The 21,462-nt window shown below is 48.7% G+C and overlaps 1 protein-coding gene across 1 annotated transcript in view; it reads right to left on the bottom strand.

The window, feature by feature from the left end:
* Positions 1-1,805: 1,805 nt before the first annotated feature.
* Positions 1,806-21,462, bottom strand: part of LRRC74A (leucine rich repeat containing 74A) — a 35,545-nt gene continuing 15,888 nt past the window's right edge. Inside the window, exons 6-14 of the mRNA XM_027120861.1 lie at positions 15,922-15,971; positions 15,489-15,570; positions 11,633-11,718; positions 11,071-11,265; positions 7,684-7,779; positions 7,167-7,313; positions 2,890-2,997; positions 1,916-1,998; positions 1,806-1,812 (exon numbers count right to left, since the gene is read on the bottom strand). Coding sequence (XP_026976662.1) covers positions 1,806-1,812; positions 1,916-1,998; positions 2,890-2,997; positions 7,167-7,313; positions 7,684-7,779; positions 11,071-11,265; positions 11,633-11,718; positions 15,489-15,570; positions 15,922-15,971 — 854 coding nt within the window. The remainder of the gene's footprint in view (positions 1,813-1,915; positions 1,999-2,889; positions 2,998-7,166; positions 7,314-7,683; positions 7,780-11,070; positions 11,266-11,632; positions 11,719-15,488; positions 15,571-15,921; positions 15,972-21,462) is intronic.

Raw genomic sequence — 21,462 nt, 5'->3', positions numbered from 1 at the left:
AAGCTAGACTTTATTGCCTCGCTCACAGCCTTGGTGTCTTTCTGCCGAGGTTTCAGCCAGCTCTCCACCTCGTTCCAGCCACGAGCCAACGTGCCAGGAGTTCTCTGTCACTGAGGCTTCTTTCCAGACCAGACGTGTTGCTATGGCTTCGTCATTTTCAAGGAACTGGGTTGAAAGGTAAGGAGATAAGGCTGACCACCAACGTAGCCCCGTGGCTGATGGACAAGAGTGTTGGGACAGGCTCGAGTCCAAGCGAGACCACTTGTAAACCCATCTGTCATGTCGGCAGAGTGCTGAACGTGGTGAGGTTCGGCGTCAGCACAGGGATGGGCATGGGTTTACGCTGCCGCTGTCGGCAGGGCTTTGGTAGCAGACACACCTGATCGCAAGCACGTGGGAAAAGCTATGGTAACGTGCACCTGGGATTGTTCACTAGCGCCCTCTGGAGGCAGCAGGGGCTGTGGGGGCAGGGAAAAGAGGCCCTTCACTTTCTCCCTAGTAGACTTCTGTGGATTTAGAATTTTTACAAGTAGATATTATTTGTATCAAAAAATGACAATGAAAAAATCATGCAACAGTAAAAATGACGACCCTGCTCTTCAATGGGAACCAACAGAGCTGCAGTGTGTGACCTGAGGGGAACTTGAGGTGCCCACAAGAGCTCCCCACTTGGGTCCTGAGACCTCAGTTCTGCCTCTCCATGGCCACGTGACCTCATCGGCAAAGCTGGAGGGTTGCTGGACCTGGACCCGGTCTCCTGACCTCTGCCCTGTGCTCTTTCCCACCAGCATCCCAAGGAACAGGAGGCCGTACTTCAGGGAGGGCAGGCGGGGAGGTCCAGGACACAGGCACAGAGTAGGGGGGCCTGGGGCGGTGTGCAAGCCTGAGTCACCCTGCGGGTGTCGGGGTGCTTGCCGGATGATGGTGTCACTCCTGAATGACAGCATCACGTGCCAGCCCCTTCTGTGCATTGTCTCCACTTGATTCTTATGAGAGTCTCTCAGGTGCTGTGGTTATCACCCCATTCTAAAGACCTGGAGACTGAGAGCTCTGCGCACGGCCGCACCCTTACTAGCTAGAGCGGGGTTGCAGCTGGGTCAGTCTGTGCAGTGGCTTCTCCACACATGAGAGATGCTGATGGGGGCAAGGACGGAGGTGTTGGGAGAAGGCTGTGGGGCAGGACCAGATGGGGGCCTCCTCTGACAGACTCCTTAGGGACTCCATGAGACAACAAGCCGCAGGGCCTTATGGACCAGCCTGCAGACCAGCAGGGTTCTGCAGACTCGGCGAGGAGGAGTGGGTCCTGGCACCATGCAGACCGGGGTGCTGAGGCCACAGCTGCCCCTCTCTGGCCACAAGCACTTGGCTCTGTGCTTTCCTTCTCTAAAGCTCCGATCATTATTCACAGCGTGGGCGTGATACTAGTGCCCGTTGGGCGCTGTGAGAATTCAGGCACCTGTCTGGTGGGCGGAGCACCTGGCACATGGTAAGGGCTCATGGATGTTGGTTGCTGTTATGACCGTTATTATGGTCCTTTCCGAGCTCTTCAAGGAGTTCAGCCTAAGTCATAACCTGCCTGGTTGCCTAAACTCCAGCAGCGTTGAAAGACCTGCAGTTCCTCAGTGCACCGTGCTGGCCCACACTTCGGGCTTGGTACTTGCCGTCCTCTGTCCTCTTGTCTGTCTGTGTGACACCCCCTTCCCCCCAGTGATACCTCCTCTTTGGGCCACTGTGATACCTGTGCACGGCCCCAACTGCCCCTCTCGCCACACCAGGGCCTAACCATTTGCTGTTTGTGTCACCTCCTATCTGCTACAGGGCGGCCCCAGGAGCCAGAGTGCCTTAGAGGGAACCGGGGGCCTGCCCAGGGCAGAAGGGTAGCCCAGATAGGGTCGGACGGCGGGGCTGGGCTGACCTGAAGTCCACCATATCTGTCTTCTCACCCAGCTTCTTTATCAGCTCCCTGACTTGGTACCGGTTTATGGGGACCTTGTTCTGCTGAGGAAGCAGATAGAACATGCAAGGTCAATGGAGCTCTCTGCTCCCCCCAGACCTCTCCCGTCTCCCCCCCCCCCACACACCCCACAATGCCTCACTGCCCTTGGGACCACGGCTGGCAACAGTTTCCTCAGTTCAGAAGAAACTGAACCCACACCATGCAGGGCAGGAATAAGCGTCCCCGCCCGTGTCTGTGGGCCACTGCCCAGACTCCAGAGCCCCTCTTTTCTCTGGGGAGCAATAGGGGTGAAGGAGATGGGGACCCAGCTGGAGTAGGCGGCAACTTTGCAGCATGGGAAGTTCATCCTTACCTCCCTGCTACCGAGTCTGGCCGGCCCTCTTACCACGGGCCTGGCACCGAGGGTCTTATCCCCCCACCTGGGCTCCCATGAAGTCCTATTCTTGCAGGGCCTGTCCTTCCTAGGGCTGCCCTGATGACAGACCTCTTCATGCTTGCATTTCAGGGGGCCCTCAGCACCTCCATCATACCCCACGTGTGAAGGTGTGGGATTTCAGGCAAGATGATAGGGCCAAAGGCGAAATACTGGGGTTTGGGGATGTGGTCTCTTCTCCCACTCCCTTTTAAAATCTGCCCAGTGGCCACATGAAATGGGAGAAAGACCTAGGAGATGAAGAATGTGTGTCTTCAGGCAGCATCTTGGGTCACCAGCGGCACCCAGATGTGCAGTACAGAGAATGACTTCAGCAGGCAGTGGAAGGAGGCCTTAGGTGTCCCTCTGGGTCTAGATAAAGCAGTGGATACGTTGGCTTCTCACAGCCGATCCCAAGGAGCTCTTTGAGGTGCTCATGCTGTGGCCCGTCTGTCTCTCTCTCTCACACACACCCCTGCGCGTGCACAGATAGTGCCTTTGTCCATAGGAATCCACACACCTGTATCATAGCTTTCCGGAACTCGCCCACAGGCATTGTCGTCCCTCCACGAGGGTTCAAGCTCCTGAAGAAGTCCAGGACTGAGATTTTGTGCTGGTCTGCATAGCTCTGAGAGAAGCAGGAGACACCAGGAGCCTTGTAATATCTACACCAACTCCCCCCAACACCCCCCCAACCCCAGCTTCCCACCCCTGCCCACCCAGACCGAGGTCTGAGGTCAGGCAGAGCCACACGCCACGATGCTTCTGTGTCTGCCCCACCTACACGGAGCAGGCTCTCCTGCCGTTCCACGTTCCACAGGTGGAAGGACTGGAGTCGACCCTGCTGAGCGAACTGTGGGAACAGTTTGGAGGGAATAGGGCAGTGATCATGTTTACATGTATTATTTAGTTTTGAAGTTGTCCTGCTAAGACTAGCAAAGATGGTGCTCTATGTACGTGCGTGGGCTGTTGTTAACTCAGAAACCAAAAGACCGAACCGCAGCCAGGTAGTGGGACAGGCAGGACAGGCTCCCGGTGTTCACAGAATTCTCATCGTTTTATACAAATACTTATATGGAGACATACTGTGTTAGAGTATTTAAAATAATATTTCACTGTTTTCAATTCAAAGATATTCCCTACTCACATTTTAAGGAAAGTATAGATTAATAGAAAGAAGAAAATTAAAAATAACCCATAAATCTAGTCCCACCATCCAGAGGTAGCACCTTGATGTATATTTTTTCATCTACCTGTCTATCTATCTACCTGTCTGTCTATCTGTCTATCTATCTATTAAACATACTGTTTTATAAAGTGCACTGTATTAATATATTGTGAATTTTCCAATACTATTAAAATATTCTTTTGGGTCCTTTTTTAGTATCTTTTTGTTTCTTTTCCCTTCTGACTCTCGAAAGGCCATAGGCAAGGCCCAGCTTTCTCGATAGATATTTCTGCAGACACCCTGCTCACAGAGGAATTCCTTGCGGATCAGTCCCTGGTCCCTGCTCTCCTCTCCCCACACTTCCCTCTCTGGTGTGCGTTGCCTACACCAGCCCACCCCAGGGTGAATCCCACCTACGCTTCCAGTTCTGCGTCCCCAGCAGCTGCTCGCAAGTCCATGCTGAACCCCACCGACACCTCAATCCTACACGTCTAAAGCAAACCTCCGTCAGCTGAATTCTGCAATCTGTTACTGCGTGCTGCGGCAGATACCATGGGCGGGCTCTTAACACCCCCTCCGCTTCCTTCACAGCCCGCCTCTCTATAACAGAGGCTGGAAAACTAAAAACCAGAATTCCCCAAGCCCCCTTGAAGCTACGGGTCAGAATGGGATGGGTTTCGCCAAGCCCTTGGGTGACGCATATGTGTGACCCGTGTGATCTGGAGAGAGCAGGCTGCTGGCAGCCATGGGGGTGGCTTCCCAATTCAGCGGGCGATTCCTGATTGGGCAGCTTCCTGACCTAGGCAGAAGCAGCAGTCGTCCTGGCTAGCCAGTTGGGGTGTCTGGGGAGCCATTTCTGGAATCTAAACATAGAGTCTTTCTTCAGCCCTCCTAATGTCTCTGGGGTCTATCGCTCGTAATAGATCCCTCTTTGCTTAACCTAGCGGAGTGGATTCTGTGGTCAGCAACTGAGAGCCTTGATGGGCATAAGGGCCTGTTACTTTGGTAGGTGCTTTTGATAAGACCCAACGTAGCTCCTGCCCCGGAGGAGTTCAGAGTCTTGCGGTGAAAGGGTGAAGGAGAGGGCTGCAGGAGCGTGTGGCAAGGGCATATACCCTTGACCAGGAAACCTGAGAAGGGTTGCCCGAGGACGTGACACTCTGGGTGCAGACCTAGAGAGCGAGGAGGAGTGAGTGAGACACAGAGGAAGGGTATTTAGGCAGAGGGACTCAGAGTTAATGTTAAGAGAGAACTGATACAAAAAGGAATGGGGAGGGACTTCCCTGGTGGCGCAGTGGTTAAGAATCCGCCTGCCGATGCAGAAGACACGGGTTTGAGCCCTGGTCCAGGAAGATCCCACATGCCGCGGAGCAACTAAGCTGGTGCGCCACAACTACTGAGCCTGCGCTCTAGAGCCCGTGAGCCACAACTACTGAGCCTGCACTCTGGAATCCACGAGCCGCAACTACTGAAGCCCGCGCGCCTAGAGCCAGTGCTCCACAACAAGAGAAGCTACCACAATGAGAAGCCCGCGCACCGCAAGGGAGACTAGCCCCTGCTCGCCGCAACTAGAGAAAGCCCGTGCGCAGCAACGAAGACCCAACACAGCCAAAAATAAATAAACAAATAAATAAATTAAAAAAAAAAAAAGGAATGGGGAGAAATCCAGTGGGGCTGAAATGTAGAGGAGGGGGGGAGGATGGGAGGGATGAGGCCAGAGCGGGAGGCGGGGCCAGGGGGCGGTCCCTTTTCCCCACAGGACTTCCCTACTGCTGGCAATGTTTCCATCGTTCTTTTGGTCCACTGGGCTTAAAAATTGGGGGTTATCTTTGGCTCTCTCCTCTCCCCACACACCTCCCTTCTCCCAACACACACACACACACACACACACACACACAGCCACTCACCAAGTCCTGGAGATGCTCCATAAAGATATCTCCTACATCTGTACCTCCACTCTCACTGTCCTTTTCAGCCAAGTTACCGTTCTAGGTCTGGAATACTACAATAGTGTCCTCATTGGTGTTCCCAGTCTCATATCTACCCCTCAGTTCATTTCCCTCCCAGTTGCCAGAAAAATTACCCCTCAGTCCTGCTGGATTTACATCACAGCCTCTGCTCAACAACTCGCACTGGCTCCCTGCTCCCTGTGGACTCAAACCTCACTCTGAGCCTAAAATCTGAGGACTGCTGCATCCAGCTCCAGCCTCTCTTTGCAGCCTTGACTCCCAGGCTTCCCTTGAGACCAGCGCCACACGGTCCGGTTCCCACGCCCCAGACACACTGCGAGCCACTCCCGCTCTGCTCCTTCGCTGGTTGGCATTCTCTTCCCTCCCTCTCTCTATTGCTCACCTGCATCTTTTCCGCTTGTCAAGGCCCTTGCCCAGCCCCACCTCTGCCAGGAAGCATCCTTCTCTGGTTGCCTGCAGTGACCTCTAGTTTGGATTGTATTTGCTGCCTTTGTCACTTGTTTATTATTTATCATATGACACTTTCTATTAGAAATGACTGTGTCTGTCCCATCTTCCCAACCCGATTGTCGGGCCCCCGAGGGGAAGGACTGTGGTTTACACTGTATGTATCGTTGAGGCTCTCCTCTGGGATCCCTTTTCTACACTGTTTTAAAACAAGGAGCAAGTTCCCACTTTGCATCGGATAACCCCATTCCCACTCTTCTTGCAAAACAGGTTTCCCCTCAGTTCCACCTGACATCATCTTATTTGAAAAGATATAAAGATACTTCATACTGCTTTGCCTTCTAGAACTTTTCATACAATGATAGTTTTCATGCCAGAGTTCTCCTCTTTGGTTCTGGAAACTAAGGCATAGAGCAGACCAACCAGGGGCAGGAAGCAGCCCCAGTGGCAAACACCATGAAGAACCGTGTTTACATGGCACCTTCCCAGCTCCTGCTGCCTCAGGTGGCAATGGTCCTGCACCCAGCAGCAGGTGAGAGCTGGTGGTAGAAACACCAGGCCTGGGCAGTCACTGCTCTGTGAGGCTGTCCGACCAGAGGAGCTATAACATCTCTTCCAGCTCTAACATTCTCTGAGTTTTTATTTCCACTGTTTCATCTGCCTCCTGTGACTGCCAGACACAATCTAAGACTTGAGCCAGGGGCAAGGTGACTATGAGGTATAAAACACTTGAGGGCTCCTTGTTAGCTGAAGCCACCAGATAGCCATCCCGACCACAGGGTCAGGACGTCGTGGCATCCTTACCAGCTATTGGAAAGAGCCTGCATGAACTGTGTGCTTCTTGCCTGCCAAGCATTGCTCTAAGTCGTGTGCAGTATAGAATTTAATCTTCACAGCACCCTGTGGGGTGGGTGCTATTATCATGCCCATTTTACAGGTGACGAGACTGAAGTACAGAGCACTTCAGTCACTCGTCTTTCGTTGCAATGGAGGAGCCTGGCTGGTAGAAACCATCCTATTCCAAGGCCCTCCCACTTCAGCCAGTTCTCAGTCCTTCCTCTGGGAGCCAAAAGGAATATTCCACAGCCGAGATGTTCCTTGTCAGCGAGGACTGTGCAGACTCTCTGGGGGAGGAGAAACTCTAGGAAGCTGAGCCAAAGGTCAGTGCTTTCCAGGGGTCCCTGGGGGCTCTTGGAGGAAAGCAGGGCTCACCTGGATCAGTTTCACAGGGTTCGTCCACATGAAGAGGTTTTTCTTGTTAGAGAGGCCTTGCACTGCTTTGTACATCACGTCCAGCTGGGGGTGGATGGCACACACCCCATCCAATATTTTCACAAACTGCTCTGACACCAGCACATTCTGAAGCAGGGAGAGAGGGGACCCGTCCAGGGGAGGGTACTGCCATCGTGCCATCTCCCAGACCAGCGGACTCTCCCAAGCAAAGTCTGGGGGTCCCCCTGTCTTTGCTGGTGTTCCTCCTCTCTGCCCTCAGGCCCACTGGGGGTGCAGGTCCTGGGTTCCCAGGATCTGGTAAATAATTTCACACCATGATGTTTTTGACCGAATGGCTACTCCTACGGAAAGGACCTCTGGAAGGGGCAGAGTCGTACTCTAAAAGGAGTAGCCTTTTCATGGAGCAGTTCTGTGAGGGCCCTGAGGACTAGAGCTGGCACAGTGGCCATGGTAACTGGCTTGCTCCCAAGTACAAGCAAACAATTTGATCACTTACGGAAATGTCAATGTCCTCCATCTTGGATTTGGGGTTCCTCTTGATGGACAGGATAAGTAACACAGCCCCATCCATACTTAGAGGGTTCAGGTAAAGCTGTGGGAGGAAGGGCGAGGCAGAAGGAGGCAGAGATGAAGACAGGAGAGCCTGGCTCAGAGCATGGTTTCCATTTCCTCCCATCAAATCTCAATCTCTGTCTTCCTCCCAGACTTCTCTGTAAGCACGCATCTCCCTGTCTATTTGTCATCCATTCACTTGTCCATCTCACTGCTCACCCATCCATCCATCCATCCATCTATCCATCATCCATCCCTCCATCCCTCCATCCCACCCACCATCCATCCATCATCCATCCATCCATCCATCCATCCATCCATCCATCCATCCAAATATCTATCCAACAATCATCCACGTGCCAGTCACTAGGTTGAGCACCGAGGGATGCACAGGCAAACATGACAAGATCTCTGCCCTCAGGTAGCTTACACTCTAGAGGGGGACACAGGCAAACAAGCAAATGACATCTGAAGTGCGATGATGGCAATGACAGAGGTACCCACTGGTACCGTAGAAAACGAGGGAAGGGACATCCAGTATGGTGGAGGGGACATTTGAGCTAAGTCTTGCAGGACTAATGGGGATTAGCTAGGGATGAAGAAGGCAGACAGTCCCAGAGGAGGGAATAAGGTGCAACAAAGAAGACAAGGGGGGCTTCCCTGGTGGCGCAGTGGTTGAGAGTCTGCCTGCCGATGCAGGGGACGTGGGTTCGTGCCCTGGTCCTGGAAGATCCCACACGCCGCGGAGCGGCTGGGCCCATGAGCCATGGCCGCTGAGCCCGCGCATCTGGAGCCTGTGCTCCAGAACAGGAGAAGCCACAACAGTGAGAGGTCTGCGTACCGCAGAAGAAAAAAAAAAAGAAGACAAGGGAAGGCAAGTGCAAAGGTGCAGAGGTGTGTGGGGAAAAGTAAACGTTTCATGAGCAGGAGCAGAGAGCGTGAGGCTACAGAGCTGTGATGGGTCAGATTGCGCAGGACTTGGGGGCTTAGCTAAGTACTCAGGGCTTCATCTCAATGGTACTGTGAGCCACCGCAGCGTGGTATGGAGGTTAACAGCAGGGAGCGCGGAGCCCATTGGCTCTGCTTACTAGTTTTCTGGTCTTGTGTCAGTTCCCTGACTACTGTGTACCTATCGCCTAGGGCTGCACAGAGGGGTCAATACATAACTTCAGGTAAAGCATTCAAAAGAGTGCACGGTACATAGTAAGCAGCCAATGAATGTCACTTATTATTATTGAAGGCTTTCAGCTGATGGTTTCCTGATGAGGCTGACCAAAACTCTATGTCAGGGGGTTCCCAGGCTCTTTCAGTACTCCAGTGAGAAAAGACAGCCTGGAGCCCTGCCCTCATAGGGCTTAGCATCTAGAATCTTTGGTTTGACTCACGTGCGGGGGGAATTCCTTATTTTTCCAAGATTAAGAAAAGGAGGGCTGGGGCTGGCTGTGGAGAGCAACAGGTAATTCCTGTGGCAAAACTGATGTGGCCTCCACATACGACCAAACTAAAAGGTATATTTTAAGATTTTTTTTCTTTCACTTTTAAAACAATTTAAAAAATTAAAATAAAATATTTGGTCTTCGTAGAAAAAATTTAAAAAGCAGTAGAAAAAATGTTAGCATTGCTTATATCCCACTAACCAGAGAAAATCCTTTGCCATTTTGCTGAGGCAGCATTTTAGTCTTAAAATTCAGATTCTCTGAACTTTCCTTGGCTTCATTGGCCACCGACTGAGGCTCAGTCCTTTGCAGGCTGGGTCAGTCTCTCTCCTCTGAGTCACACTTGGTGCCCCTCCAGCCAGGCCGGCCTCTGAGCTCCCCCAGTCACTAGACGGCCACCTGGTCTGGTCTGCAGTCAGCACGCTCCCTCCACAGGTTGGAATCTGACTCCCTGTCGTCACCTCAGCAGCTCTAAGGTGGCTGTCCTCTCGGATGGTGGCTCGCCTTCACTGATTCCTAACTCCCATTCTTCTTCTACCAGCACTCCCATGTCCTTGGTCCCCCCGAGTCATCTCCACATCTTGCGGGAGTTGGAGCTGCAGTGGAAAGCCAGGTAGAGCTGACATCCCTCTGCCTCTTGCTAGCTGCACGGCCTGACAAGTCACACAGCCTCAGTCTTCTCATCTGACAAGTGGGGCTACTGGAGCCCTCCTGGTAGGGCTGGGCCATGAAGAAGGAGGCAAATCACTTGATATGGAACCTGGCTTGTGGTAGGAGTCCCAGAAAGGGGACCTATTAATAGAAGTCCTCATCTTACATCAGTTCCCAACTTCCCATGAACTTCTATGTTATAAATTAGCGTCTATGAGCAAATTGATTTAAAATGAAATATGTATTCATTCTTTCACTTGATAAATATTCAATGGGCATCTGCTCTATGCCCAGGACTCTGCTAGGTACGGGGGATATAGTAATGGGCAAAGCCAAACACGTCTTTGTCTTCAGGAAACTTTCGAACTAGTGGTGACAGACAGTCAAATAGTCACTCAAATGAGAGTATAAGGAAAAACTCCGGTGAGTTCTGTGTGAAGGGGCAAACAGGATGTGAGTGTTCCTGCAGGGTCCCTGGGGAATTGCTGCTCCAGCTGTGCTCTGAGGCAGACCAGCAATTGAGGCCAGTGGAGGGAGCACTGCAGGCCCTGCGGGAACGGAGATGAAAAAAGACCCTGAGGCCATGGCTGGAGTGCGGGGGAGAGTGTGGGGGTAAACTGAGGCTGGAGAAGCACACAGGGTGAGAGAACAGGTTTTGAGCAACAGAGGCCATGGTGGGGGGGGGGGCCTAAGTGGGAGGAGAGTAGGTGTGGGTGGGGATGGGAGTCAGATTTACGCTCAGAATCCGCACTCTGGCCGCAGTGTGGAGAAAACCTGGAGGAGGGAGTTCCCTGGTGGTCCAGTGGTTAGGACTCGGCACTTTCACTGCCAGGGCCGGGGTTCAATCCCTGGTCTGGGAACTAAGATCCCGCAGGCCTCTCAGCAAAGAAAAGCAAAGAAACTGGAGGAGACCCAGATGGGAGCAAGGAAGACCCTACCCTGTGCCAGGTGAGAGCAGAGGGTGACACTGGGTTTACAGCAGAGAGACAGCCAAGAACGTATGCACATATGAAGCACAAGGTAGATTTTCTCTCCAGCAACATCCAGCCCCATCGTCCTGCTGCCCCCACGCCAATACACACAGACACACACGTGCATGCACACACATGGACACACGGACACATACACAGATGCACACACATGGAAGCATGGACACACACGTGAATGCACGGACACACACACACACACACACACACACAAATGCAGGCACAAGATGTCCCGTTCCCAGCTCGGGTGAAGACTACCTTCAGAACTTTGAGGCTTTCATTCAACTCCAATCCTTTGCTGATTTTGGACAGCCCTTCATTGTTGATGTTGTTGCTGCTGAGGTCTAGGTAGGCCAGGGAGTTGTTGAGTCTGAGGACCTCCCCTAAGGCTGCAGCCCCCTCGTTCCCAAAGCTGTTCATGGAGAGATCCAGTTTCTTCAGGGACACGTTAGCCTGCAGGGAGAAGGGAGAACGTCAGCGGCATGAAGGCTGCATGCAACTCATCCAGCCAACGGGCCCCAATTGTTGTCCCCTGCTCTCATCCAGACAGGGTGCTCAGTGGTCCCCAGGAGGGAGATCAGCCAGATCTTCCCAGATCCCTACCAGCTGGGCTCAGAGTCTCCAGTACTCTTGAGGCTCATTCCCTTTGGGCTGAGGTCATTCCCTACCCCCTAGTTAAACTGTCACCTTGAAGTACCCCCAAAGATGCCAACTAGGTTTCAGCAGGGTGAATTTACCCATGGGGAAGGGTTCAAGGTGGCTGACTCAGGGGCTTGGCCGTCCTCACCAGGGCTCAACACACCACTCCCGGAGGGCTTACCCGGAGACCGCTGCACAAGGCCACCACTCCCTGGATGTAGAGGTGGTTCCAGCTCAGGTCCAGCGACTGGAGCCCCACGTTGAGGGCTATGGGAGGGAAGGAGTCATCTCAGCGTCCACCACACCCCAGAGAACCCAGCCCTACCAAGCGGGCTCTCAGGGTTGGCAGAGGTCCATCACATTGGGGATAAGGATCGCTCAATCCTCATGCAAAGCAAAACACGTAGGTAATAATTCATCAGTTATTCATTTAAACACAGAATTCTAAGATGATTCCCAAGGCTGGCAACAACGTAGTAAAATACTCATACATTGCAGGTGGCAAGCAAATGGCATACTCTATTTGGCAAAAACTACCTGGTCACAGACATTTTCCTGTTAAAATCTGTTTACTCTATCTCACAGCATTATCACCCCTGAGACTCTTCCTAAGGAGACAGTACAGGATTTAAGAAAAGCGACATGCTTGTAGATGTTTTCCCTGGCATCACTTATAAAAGTAAGGTTTGTGACTCACAGGGGAAGGGTAAAGCGTAACATAAATATCTATCTGGTGGAAAATTAAACAACCATTAAAACAGATGGAGAGAGCACGGCAAACCTTGTATTTACATAGGAACACTATGATGGGCATGGTGTGTGGTATTGCGCGATGTCTTTTTCATGGAGACCTATGGGAGCAGTGGAGGCCTCAGAATTTCCATCCAGGAGAGCTTTAGGGATACAACCAGGTGGAAGTGTGGAGGCATCAGGCTTGTCTAGAAGTTGGGTTTGCACAGAAATTGCACATTTTTTTAACTTAAAGATGCTTTTGCTCACGTGCTACATAGGGCTGGGAAAGCATCCTATTTAAACACTTCATCATTGTTATTTTTATCTGGGGAGGGTGGATGTGCCGAGGACACCATTGGAAGGAGAGACTAAAGTGCTCTTGAAGGATTATTGAGTGGGAGGAATCGCCTTCAGGCCCAGGAAAAATGTGTTATTCTGTTTTATTTATTTATTTATTATTTTTTTAAAAAAATCTTTGGCTGCATTGGGTTTTCGTTCTTGAAAGCGGGCTTTTCTCTAGTTGCAGCGAGCGGGGGCTACTCTTCGTTGCCGTGCGCGGGCTTCTCATTGCGGTGGCTTCTCTTGTTGCAGAGCACGGGCTCTAGGCACACGGGCTTCAGTAGTTGTGGCTCGCAGGCTCTAGAGCGCAGGCTCAGTAGCTGTGGCGCACGGGCTTAGTTACTCCGCGGCATGTGGGATCTTCCTGGACCAGGGCTCGAACCAGTGTCCCCTGCATTGGCAGGCGGATTCTTAACCACTGCGCCACCAGGGAAGCCCCTGTTTTATTTTTTATGGACAGAACACTCTGTACTGATCATGTCTTTCTCGTGTCAACCACCAGGACAGACTTTCAGGAAAGTGCACAATACCTTCTATTATATTGAGAACAAACTTTTGTCCTGCCTTCATTCTCTCTCCCTGCCTGTCTCCCTCATCCTATTCTTATTTTTCTCTCCTCTTCTGTGCCAAGTCCCTCACTGAAGTTAAACCTTTTTTTTTTAAAGATTTTTTTTTGATGTGGACCATTTTTAAAGTCTTTATTGAATTTGTTACAATATTGCTTCTGTTCTGTGTTTTGCTTTTTTGGCCACGAGGCATGAGGGATCCTAGCTCCCCGACCAGGGATCGAACCTGCCCCCCTTGCATTGGAAGGCAAAGTCTTAACCATGGGACCATCAGGGAAGTCCCTTAAGTTAAACCTTGCAAGTCTGCCTCTCTTAAATGGCTACAAAATTAAAATTTTAATTCTGTTCTCAACACTTACTAGCTTTGTGACCTTAAACAGGTTACTTATCCTTCCCGTACTTCTGTTTTCTTATTTATAAAATAGAGATGTTAACCTGTACAAGGTTTTTTTTTGTGAGGATTGATGTAAAAAGCCTAGTATGATGCCTGTCACATGGTAATCATCTTATATTTGGTAGCTTTAATAATAATAAAGATTCTTTTAAAAACTGCATATAGGGCTTCCCTGGTGGCGCAGTGGTTGAGAGTCTGCCTGCCGATGCAGGGCACATGGGTTCGCGCCCTGGTCCGGGAAGATCCCACATGCCGTGGAGCAGCTGGGCCTGTGAGCCATGGCCGCTGAGCCTCCGCGTCCGGAGCCTGTGCTCCGCAACAGGAGAGGCCACAACAGTGAGAGGTCCGCGTACCGCAAAAAAAAAAAAAAAAAAAAAAAAAAGCCCTCCACGGCCAAAAATGAAAACTCGACTCCTAACTCCTGCCCCCCGCCCCCATACTGTTACTCCCTGAGTTTTCCCTTTAAGTAAATGACACCTGCCTCTAACCAGTGACTGAAACAAAAGAGTCCTGAGGCTATCTCTCCCTTCCCTCCTTCTTCACATCAGCAAGTCCTTTCGGCTTTACTTGCAAAGTATATTCTGAATTCATCCACTGCTCAGGCACTACCTCCTCCCTGAGCTCACGCTGTTGTCCTGTTTAGCCTGGACCCCCCACACCAGCCTCCTGACCAGCCTCCCTCTTCCATTCCTGTCCTCGTCAGCTGCGGGCTTTACACAGCACATCTGCCCCTGCACGCCGTACCGTTCCACCCCACGCTCACATCCTCCACGAGTCCTCGTCGTGCGCCACGTGGATCCCAGGCTCCCTGTGTTCCATGGCTCCCGCGGCCCGACGTCAGGGGCTGCAGGCAACAACCTCTTCTCCTTCCATCCTCCTCCCCTGTCCCCTCTGCTCCAGCCACACTGGCCCCCCAGTTCCTCAAACAGGACGCGCTCCATTCTTTCTGCCTGGAGCCCTGTGTGTCCAGACCCTAGCACGGCTCTTTCTTCTTTGATATTCAGGTTTCAACAAAGAGCCACCCTCCCTGTGGGGCTTCCCTCACCACTCCATCTAGATTAGCGTCCCATCCCTACTGCTAGGAGTCCTTTCCTTTTCTACTCATTCCCCCCAGGAATGAGCATTTAGGTTTCTTTCTTTTATAACACTTTTGCAGTGAAACCTCCCCAGACATCTCTCGCTGTGTATATGTGAGAGCGTCTCTGAGACATGTATAGAGGGGAAACTGTGTCATAGAAAATATATACATTTTTGACGTTAGTAAACACTGTCCGATTGTTCTCCAAAGCGCCTTTACCTAGTAGACTTGTGAGTGTTCCTATTTCTTGCTTGTATTAGCCCTTGATGTTCTCTGACGGGAAATTTTTACAGCTCTGCTAGATGACAAGGGAGATCTTTTTGTTGTTTTATTTTTCATGTTTCTAAACATGGGCACTTGGCTTTCTTTTGTCACTGTCCATATGCTTTGACCATTGTTTCATTGGGAGTCTTTATCACTGCCTAATGGAGCTATAGGAGCTTTTATCAATATTCTGAAGAGTAATCTTCTATATGATACAAATTCTGCACATTTCTACTCCTTAACTATTGCTTGTTTTCTATCATTGCCCCACAATGTCTTTTATCACAAGCAAGTTTTAAACTTACCGTTGTCAAATATATGAATCGTTTCTGTTACAGTTTCTGCCACTATTCTGTTACAGTTTCTGCCCATTTCTGTTTAATAATCCGTAGTCTCCCTGAAGTCAGCAAGTTACTTCTCTCTACGTTCTTCTAATCATTTTAAAGTTTACTTCCCACATTCAGGTGTCTGCTCCATTCAAAGTGTACTTCGGGTGTGGTTTACATCAATTTTTCTAATCAGAACGTTCAATAACAATAAGAAACCGGAGCTGCAGCTCTGACAAGCTATCATACCCCATGTCCCTCTCCTTTGCTGGTTCCTCCCTCCGCGGATACCCCACGTCCCTCTCCTTTGCTGGTTCCTCCCTCCACGGAAGACTCACCCAGCATCTGCCCCAGGTACTCTCCTGCCTTATCAGAGAATTGGTTGTGACTGAGATCCAGCGACTTAATTCTGTAATTGGTCTAGAGAAAGAAACAGTGCAGAGAGAGGTAATTTTTGTCTTCTTTGTGACTGCAAATACCCTCTCTTAGAACAGTGTGGGCCCCCATATGCCAAAAATTAAGTAGACTAGTGTTCTTAGACTGAGGACAATTTCTTGTTCATTTCCTGCTGAACTGTTGATGACTGCTGCGAGAATTTAGCACCATCCAAACAGTCCCACCACTTGCTGAGGTTTTTGATAGGACTGACGGAGTCTAAATACTCTCCAGCTCCCTAAATCAGGCAAGTAGCCTCACCTCCCTGTGCTCAGAGCCACCCATCTCCCGGGGCATCTCTCACATGGCTGGCTGCACCCGTCTCTTGCTTCTTACCGATAGGGCTTGGCAAAACAGCTCTGCGGCTTCTTCCTTGAAGTTATTTCCTGTAGTGAAGGGGGGCATTAGCAATGTTCTCCAGACTAAGGCTCCCTTACTCCCTTACTCTCCTAGCCCTGCTAGCCTCTTGCCTTTGAAACAATCAGACGTAGAAAAGGTGGCAAGTACTTAAAGCAAATGTTTGGGCATAGGCGAACACAGGGGAAAAAAGGCAACCAGTTACCATCTCTTTAACAGTCCTTCCCTTCTCTCTCGCCATGACTGTCCAGGGAGTTCCAGGGGTTGGTACACCATACCCTGTGCACTGACAGCATCCACCCCTAGCCTAACGCCGAAAATGTGTAACATTATAAAAATGCTAGTCCAAGTCTGAGCAGCAGGGTTGGGACTAGAGGGATGAATGAGGCACTTGAAAATCTCAGTAATCACGGTGGGTAATATCTTAATATTTTAAAATCCAAATCAATGCAAAAACATCTATGATGAACCAAATTTTAAATAAAAGCAGGATCTGACCCTGTACTTGCATGGCCAGGCCTCACTCGCCTCACTCTGATCTGTCCCTGTTGGACCCTGTTTTTTATTTAAAGTGCTGATTTTTTTCATCATGGATTTGTTTTCGCATTAATCTTCACTTTCAAGAATGTTGCATTATGATATTATTTACTTGGTTACTGAGTTTTTTTGTTGCCCCTTAAGTTTTGCGGCTGAGGTGAGTGCCTCCCTTATCTTACCCTAGCCCTAGATTGCTAGGCGATCTGAAACATTGGTGATTTCCAGAGAATAAATGACACAAACCCTTACACCCAAATTTCTCCTTTGAAACCTTAATAAGCTCTATGCCTCCAGCACCTAAAAAGTGCTTGGCACATAACAGGTGCTCAGTAAATCCTTACTGAATGAATGAAAAAATGAATGAACCCACTGAAACACAAGTACTTCTTTGGCTGTTTCTGGTACCAGGGCAATAAAATGAGATAATAATCTAGTCAATGTATAAAAATAGGCAATCTATATTCAAATTGTTGTGTTTATACCATTGGTTACCAACAGTGCATTGGCTGTAAGAAATCATTTGGGAAGCTTGATAAAACACAGATTCTTAGATCCCTCTCCCTAAAGATTCTGATTCAGCAGCCTGGGATAGGGCTGGGAAATTTGTAGTTTTGCAAAGAGCTTTCTGTATTAATATTATATTAGAGGTCTTAGCCAATACAGTCAGAAACCTCTCTAGGAGCTATAAATATTGGAAAGAAGAGACAAAAACTTCCATTGTTTGCAGACATGGTCACCTACCTAAATAATCCAAGAAAATTAACAAAATGTTAGAACTAGTAAGATAATTCAATCAAGTGGCTGGTAATAGGCTCAGTGTACAAAAATTAATAGCTCTCACACATACCAATAATAAGTATTGATAATTAGAAAACGTGATAGAAAAACATTCTATTCTCATAAGAATAAAATGATAAAAGACCTAAACATAAAGCTAATATGAAATATGCATGACTTATAATGAAGTAAAACTATAAAATTTATTGAAGAACATAAAAAAGACCTGAAGAAAGCATGTTCTTAAATGAAGATATCCAATACTTTAAATATGTCAATTCTTTCCTGAATTTACCTAGAATATTAAATATAACCCCAACCAAAATCCCAGTAAGTTTTCTTTTTAATGGAACTTGACAAAATGATTCTAAAATTCAACTGGAGGAGAAACCACACAAGAAAGCCAAGATTACTTTGAAAAAGGTCAGACTTTGTCCACTCAAACATAAAATATATTATAGCATATCATATAATTATAAAACTAATATATTGAATATTACATACTTGATATATCATTTTAATTACAACTAATTATTATATTATGTAGCATATTATAATTTTAACATTCTAAGCATACTAAAACAGTACAGTGTTGGCATAGAAATAGATTAATGAGGTGGGATAGAGACTCTAGAAAGGAACTTATATTTATATGGGAATTTAATAGATGATGACATTCAAATTAGTTAATGGTAGATTATTCAACTAATGATGCTGGGGCACCTGGCTGTTAGTTTTGGAAATAGAATGTTTGACTCCTACCTAATGCCATGAACAAAAATAAGTTCTAGGTATATTGAAGGTCTACGTGGAAAAAAACAAAATTACAAAAATATTTGAAGAAAGTAAAGAAAAATATTTTTAAATCTGAAGTAGGAAACCATTTTTTAAGCAAGACTACAGAAATTAAATCCATAAAAGAAAAGACTGATGAACTTGACAACAGTAAGTATACAAACTTTCATGTAAGAAAACACCATGAAGAAAACCATATGTAACATTCAAGTGTGAGTATCTGTAGTATATAAAGAGTGCCTAACACTTAAGAATACAAACAACCCCATATAACAATTGGCCATTTCTTAGAAGAAGAAATTAAAATGAAAATAAGCATCTGAAAAGATGTTCTATTTCAATAGTAATGTGGGACTGTAATAAAGATAATAATAGTGGTGAACAGTTATTGAATACTTGCGTCCTATGTACTGTTCTAGGTGATTCAGATTTTAATTAACGTCATCCTCACAATCACCGCCTGAGATAGGTAATGTAATTGTCCCTAGTTTATAAATGAGAAAAGTGAGTCACAGAAGGGTTAAATAAATTGCCTAGTGTCAAAGCTGGGATCTGAACCCAAGTACTGTGACTTCAACACACTTAACTGTCCGGTTCACAAACAGCTTGGTAATAACCCTTCTGGTGGAGATATAGGGGAAACAGACATTCCATTGGTGGAATTATAACCTGGTATAGTCTTCTTAAGGGAAATTTGGAAATTAATTTTTAACTTCACTAAAACGGGTATACCTTATATTGAATAATTCTGCTCTGGGGTGTCTGTAGAAATACTAGAACATGTGCTCAAAAGATGCATGGATAAGAAAATACTTTAAAAATTATCTGGAAGATTGAAAAACTAGAAATGACCTAAATGCACTCCCCTTCAAAAAGGGGGATATTAGATAAATTATGCTATAATCATACCATGAAAAACTACCCAGGAGTTCAAAACAATGAGATAAATCTATCGTTTCTGCCATAGAAAGAAATCCAAGATATATTTAGAGGGGAAAAAAGGAAAATTGGAGAATAATATGTAGTAAAATTCATATTAAAAAATACGTAGGACTTCCGGGAAGATGGCGGAAGAGTAAGACGCGAAGATCACCTTCCTCCCCACAGATACACCAGAAATACATCTACGCGTGGAACAACTCCTACGGAGCACCTACTGAACGCTGGCAGAAGACCTCAGACCTCCCAAAAGGCAAGGAACCCCCCACGTACCTGGTTAGGGCAAAAGAAAAAACTAAACAGAGACAAAAGGATAGGGACGGGTCCTGCACCAGCGGGAGAGAGCTGTGAAGGAGGAAAAGTGTCCACACCCTAGGAAGCCCCTTCGCGGGTAGAGACTTCGGGAGGCGGAGTGGGGGAGCTTGGGAGCCGCGGAGGAGAGCACAGCAACAGGGGTGCGGAGGGCAAAGCGGACAGATTCCAGCGCAGAGGATCGGGCCGACCGGAACTCACCAGCCGAGGGGCTTGTCTGCTCGCCCGCCGGGGCGGGCGGGACTGGGAGCTGAGGCTCCGGCTTTTGACGGAGCGCCGGGAGAGGACTGAGGTTGGCTGCGTGAGCACAGCCTGCAGGGCGTTGGTGCGCCGCGGCTAGCCGGGAGAGAGTCCGGGGAAAAGTCTGGACCTGCCGAAGAGGCAAGAGACTTTTACGTCCCTCTTTGTTTCCTGGTGCACGAGGAGAGGGGATTAAGAACGCTGCTTGAGAGAGCTCCAGGGACGGGCGCGAGCCGCGGCTAAAAGTGCGGAGCCCAGAGACAGACATGAGACGCTAAGGCCGCTGCTGCCGCCGCCAGGAGGCCTGTGTGCGAACACAGGTCACTAGCCACACGCCCTTCCGGGGAGCCTGTGCAGCCCGCCATTGCCAGGGTCCCGGGATCCAGGGACAACTCCCCCGGGAGAACGCACGGCGCGCCTCAGGCTGCAACGTCACGCCGGCCTCTGCCGCTGCAGGCCCGCCCCACACTCCGTGACCCTCCCTACCCCCCGGCCTGAGTGAGCCAGAGCCTCCGAATCAGCGGCTCCTTTAACCCCGTCCTGTCTGAGCAAAGAACAGACGCCCTCCGGCGACCTACACGCACAGGCGGGGCCAAATCCAAAGCTGAGCCCGTGGGAGCTGTGAGAACAAAGAAGAGAAAGGGAAATCTCTCCCAGCAGCCTCAGAAGCAGCGGATTAAAGCTCCACAATCAACTTGATATACCCTGCATCTGTGGAATACCTGAATAGTCAACGAATCATCCCAAATTAAGGAGCCCTGTGGATGAAAGGCTCTTGGTGCTGCAGCCAGGAGTCAGTGCTGGGCCTCTGAGGTGGGAGAGGCAACTTCAGGACACTCGTCCACAAGAGGCCTCCCAGCTGCACATAATATCAAACAGCAAAAATCTCCGAGAGATCTCCATCTCAACGCCAGCACCCAGCTTCACTCAACGACCAGCAAGCTACAGTGCTGGACATCCTATGCCAAACAACTAGCAAGACAGGAACACAACCCCACCCATTAGCAGAGAGGCTGCCCAAAATCATAATAAGTCTACAGACACCCCAAAACACACCACCAGACGTGGACCTGCCCACCAGAAAGACAAGATCCAGCCTCATACACCAGAACACAGGCACTAGTACCCTCCACCAGGAAGCCGACACAACCCACTGAACCAACCTTAGCCACTGGGGACAGACACAAAAAACAACAGGAACTACGAACCTCCAGCCTGCAAAAAAGGAGACCACAAACACAGTAAGATAAGCAAAATGAAAAGACAGAAAAACACACAGCAGATGAAGGAGCAAGATAAAAACCCACCAGACCTAACAAATGAAGAGGAAATAGGCAGTCTATCAGAAAAAGAATTCAGAATAATGATAGTAAGGTTGATCCGAAATCTTGGAGATAGAATGGACAATAGAATGGACAAAATGCAAGAATCAGTTAACAAGGACCTAGAAGAACTAAAGATGAAACAAGCAACAATGAACAACACAATAAATGAAATTAAAAGTACTCTAGATGGGATCAATAGCAGAATAACTGAGGCAGAAGAACGGATAAGTGACCTGGAAGATAAAATAGTGGAAATAACTACTGCAGAGCAGAATAAAGAAAAAAGAATGAAAAGAACTGAGGACAGTCTCAGAGACCTCTGGGACAACATTAAACGCACCAACATTCGAATTATAGGGGTTCCAGAAGAAGAAGAGAAAAAGAAAGGGACTGAGAAAATATTTGAAGAGATTATAGTTGAAAACTTCCCTAATATGGGAAAGGAAATAGTTAATCAAGTCCAGGAAGCACAGAGAGTCCCATACAGGATAAATCCAAGGAGAAATACGCCAAGACACATATTAATCAAACTGTCAAAAATTAAATACAAAGAAAGCATATTAAAAGCAGCAAGGGAAAAACAACAAATAACACA

This window comes from Aethalodelphis obliquidens, unplaced genomic scaffold (assembly GCF_003676395.1).
Source record: "Aethalodelphis obliquidens isolate GAN/ISIS:26980383/991018 unplaced genomic scaffold, ASM367639v1 scaffold21, whole genome shotgun sequence".
Lineage (NCBI taxonomy): Eukaryota > Metazoa > Chordata > Mammalia > Artiodactyla > Delphinidae > Aethalodelphis > Aethalodelphis obliquidens.
This window is presented reverse-complemented; position numbering and strand designations above follow the sequence as displayed.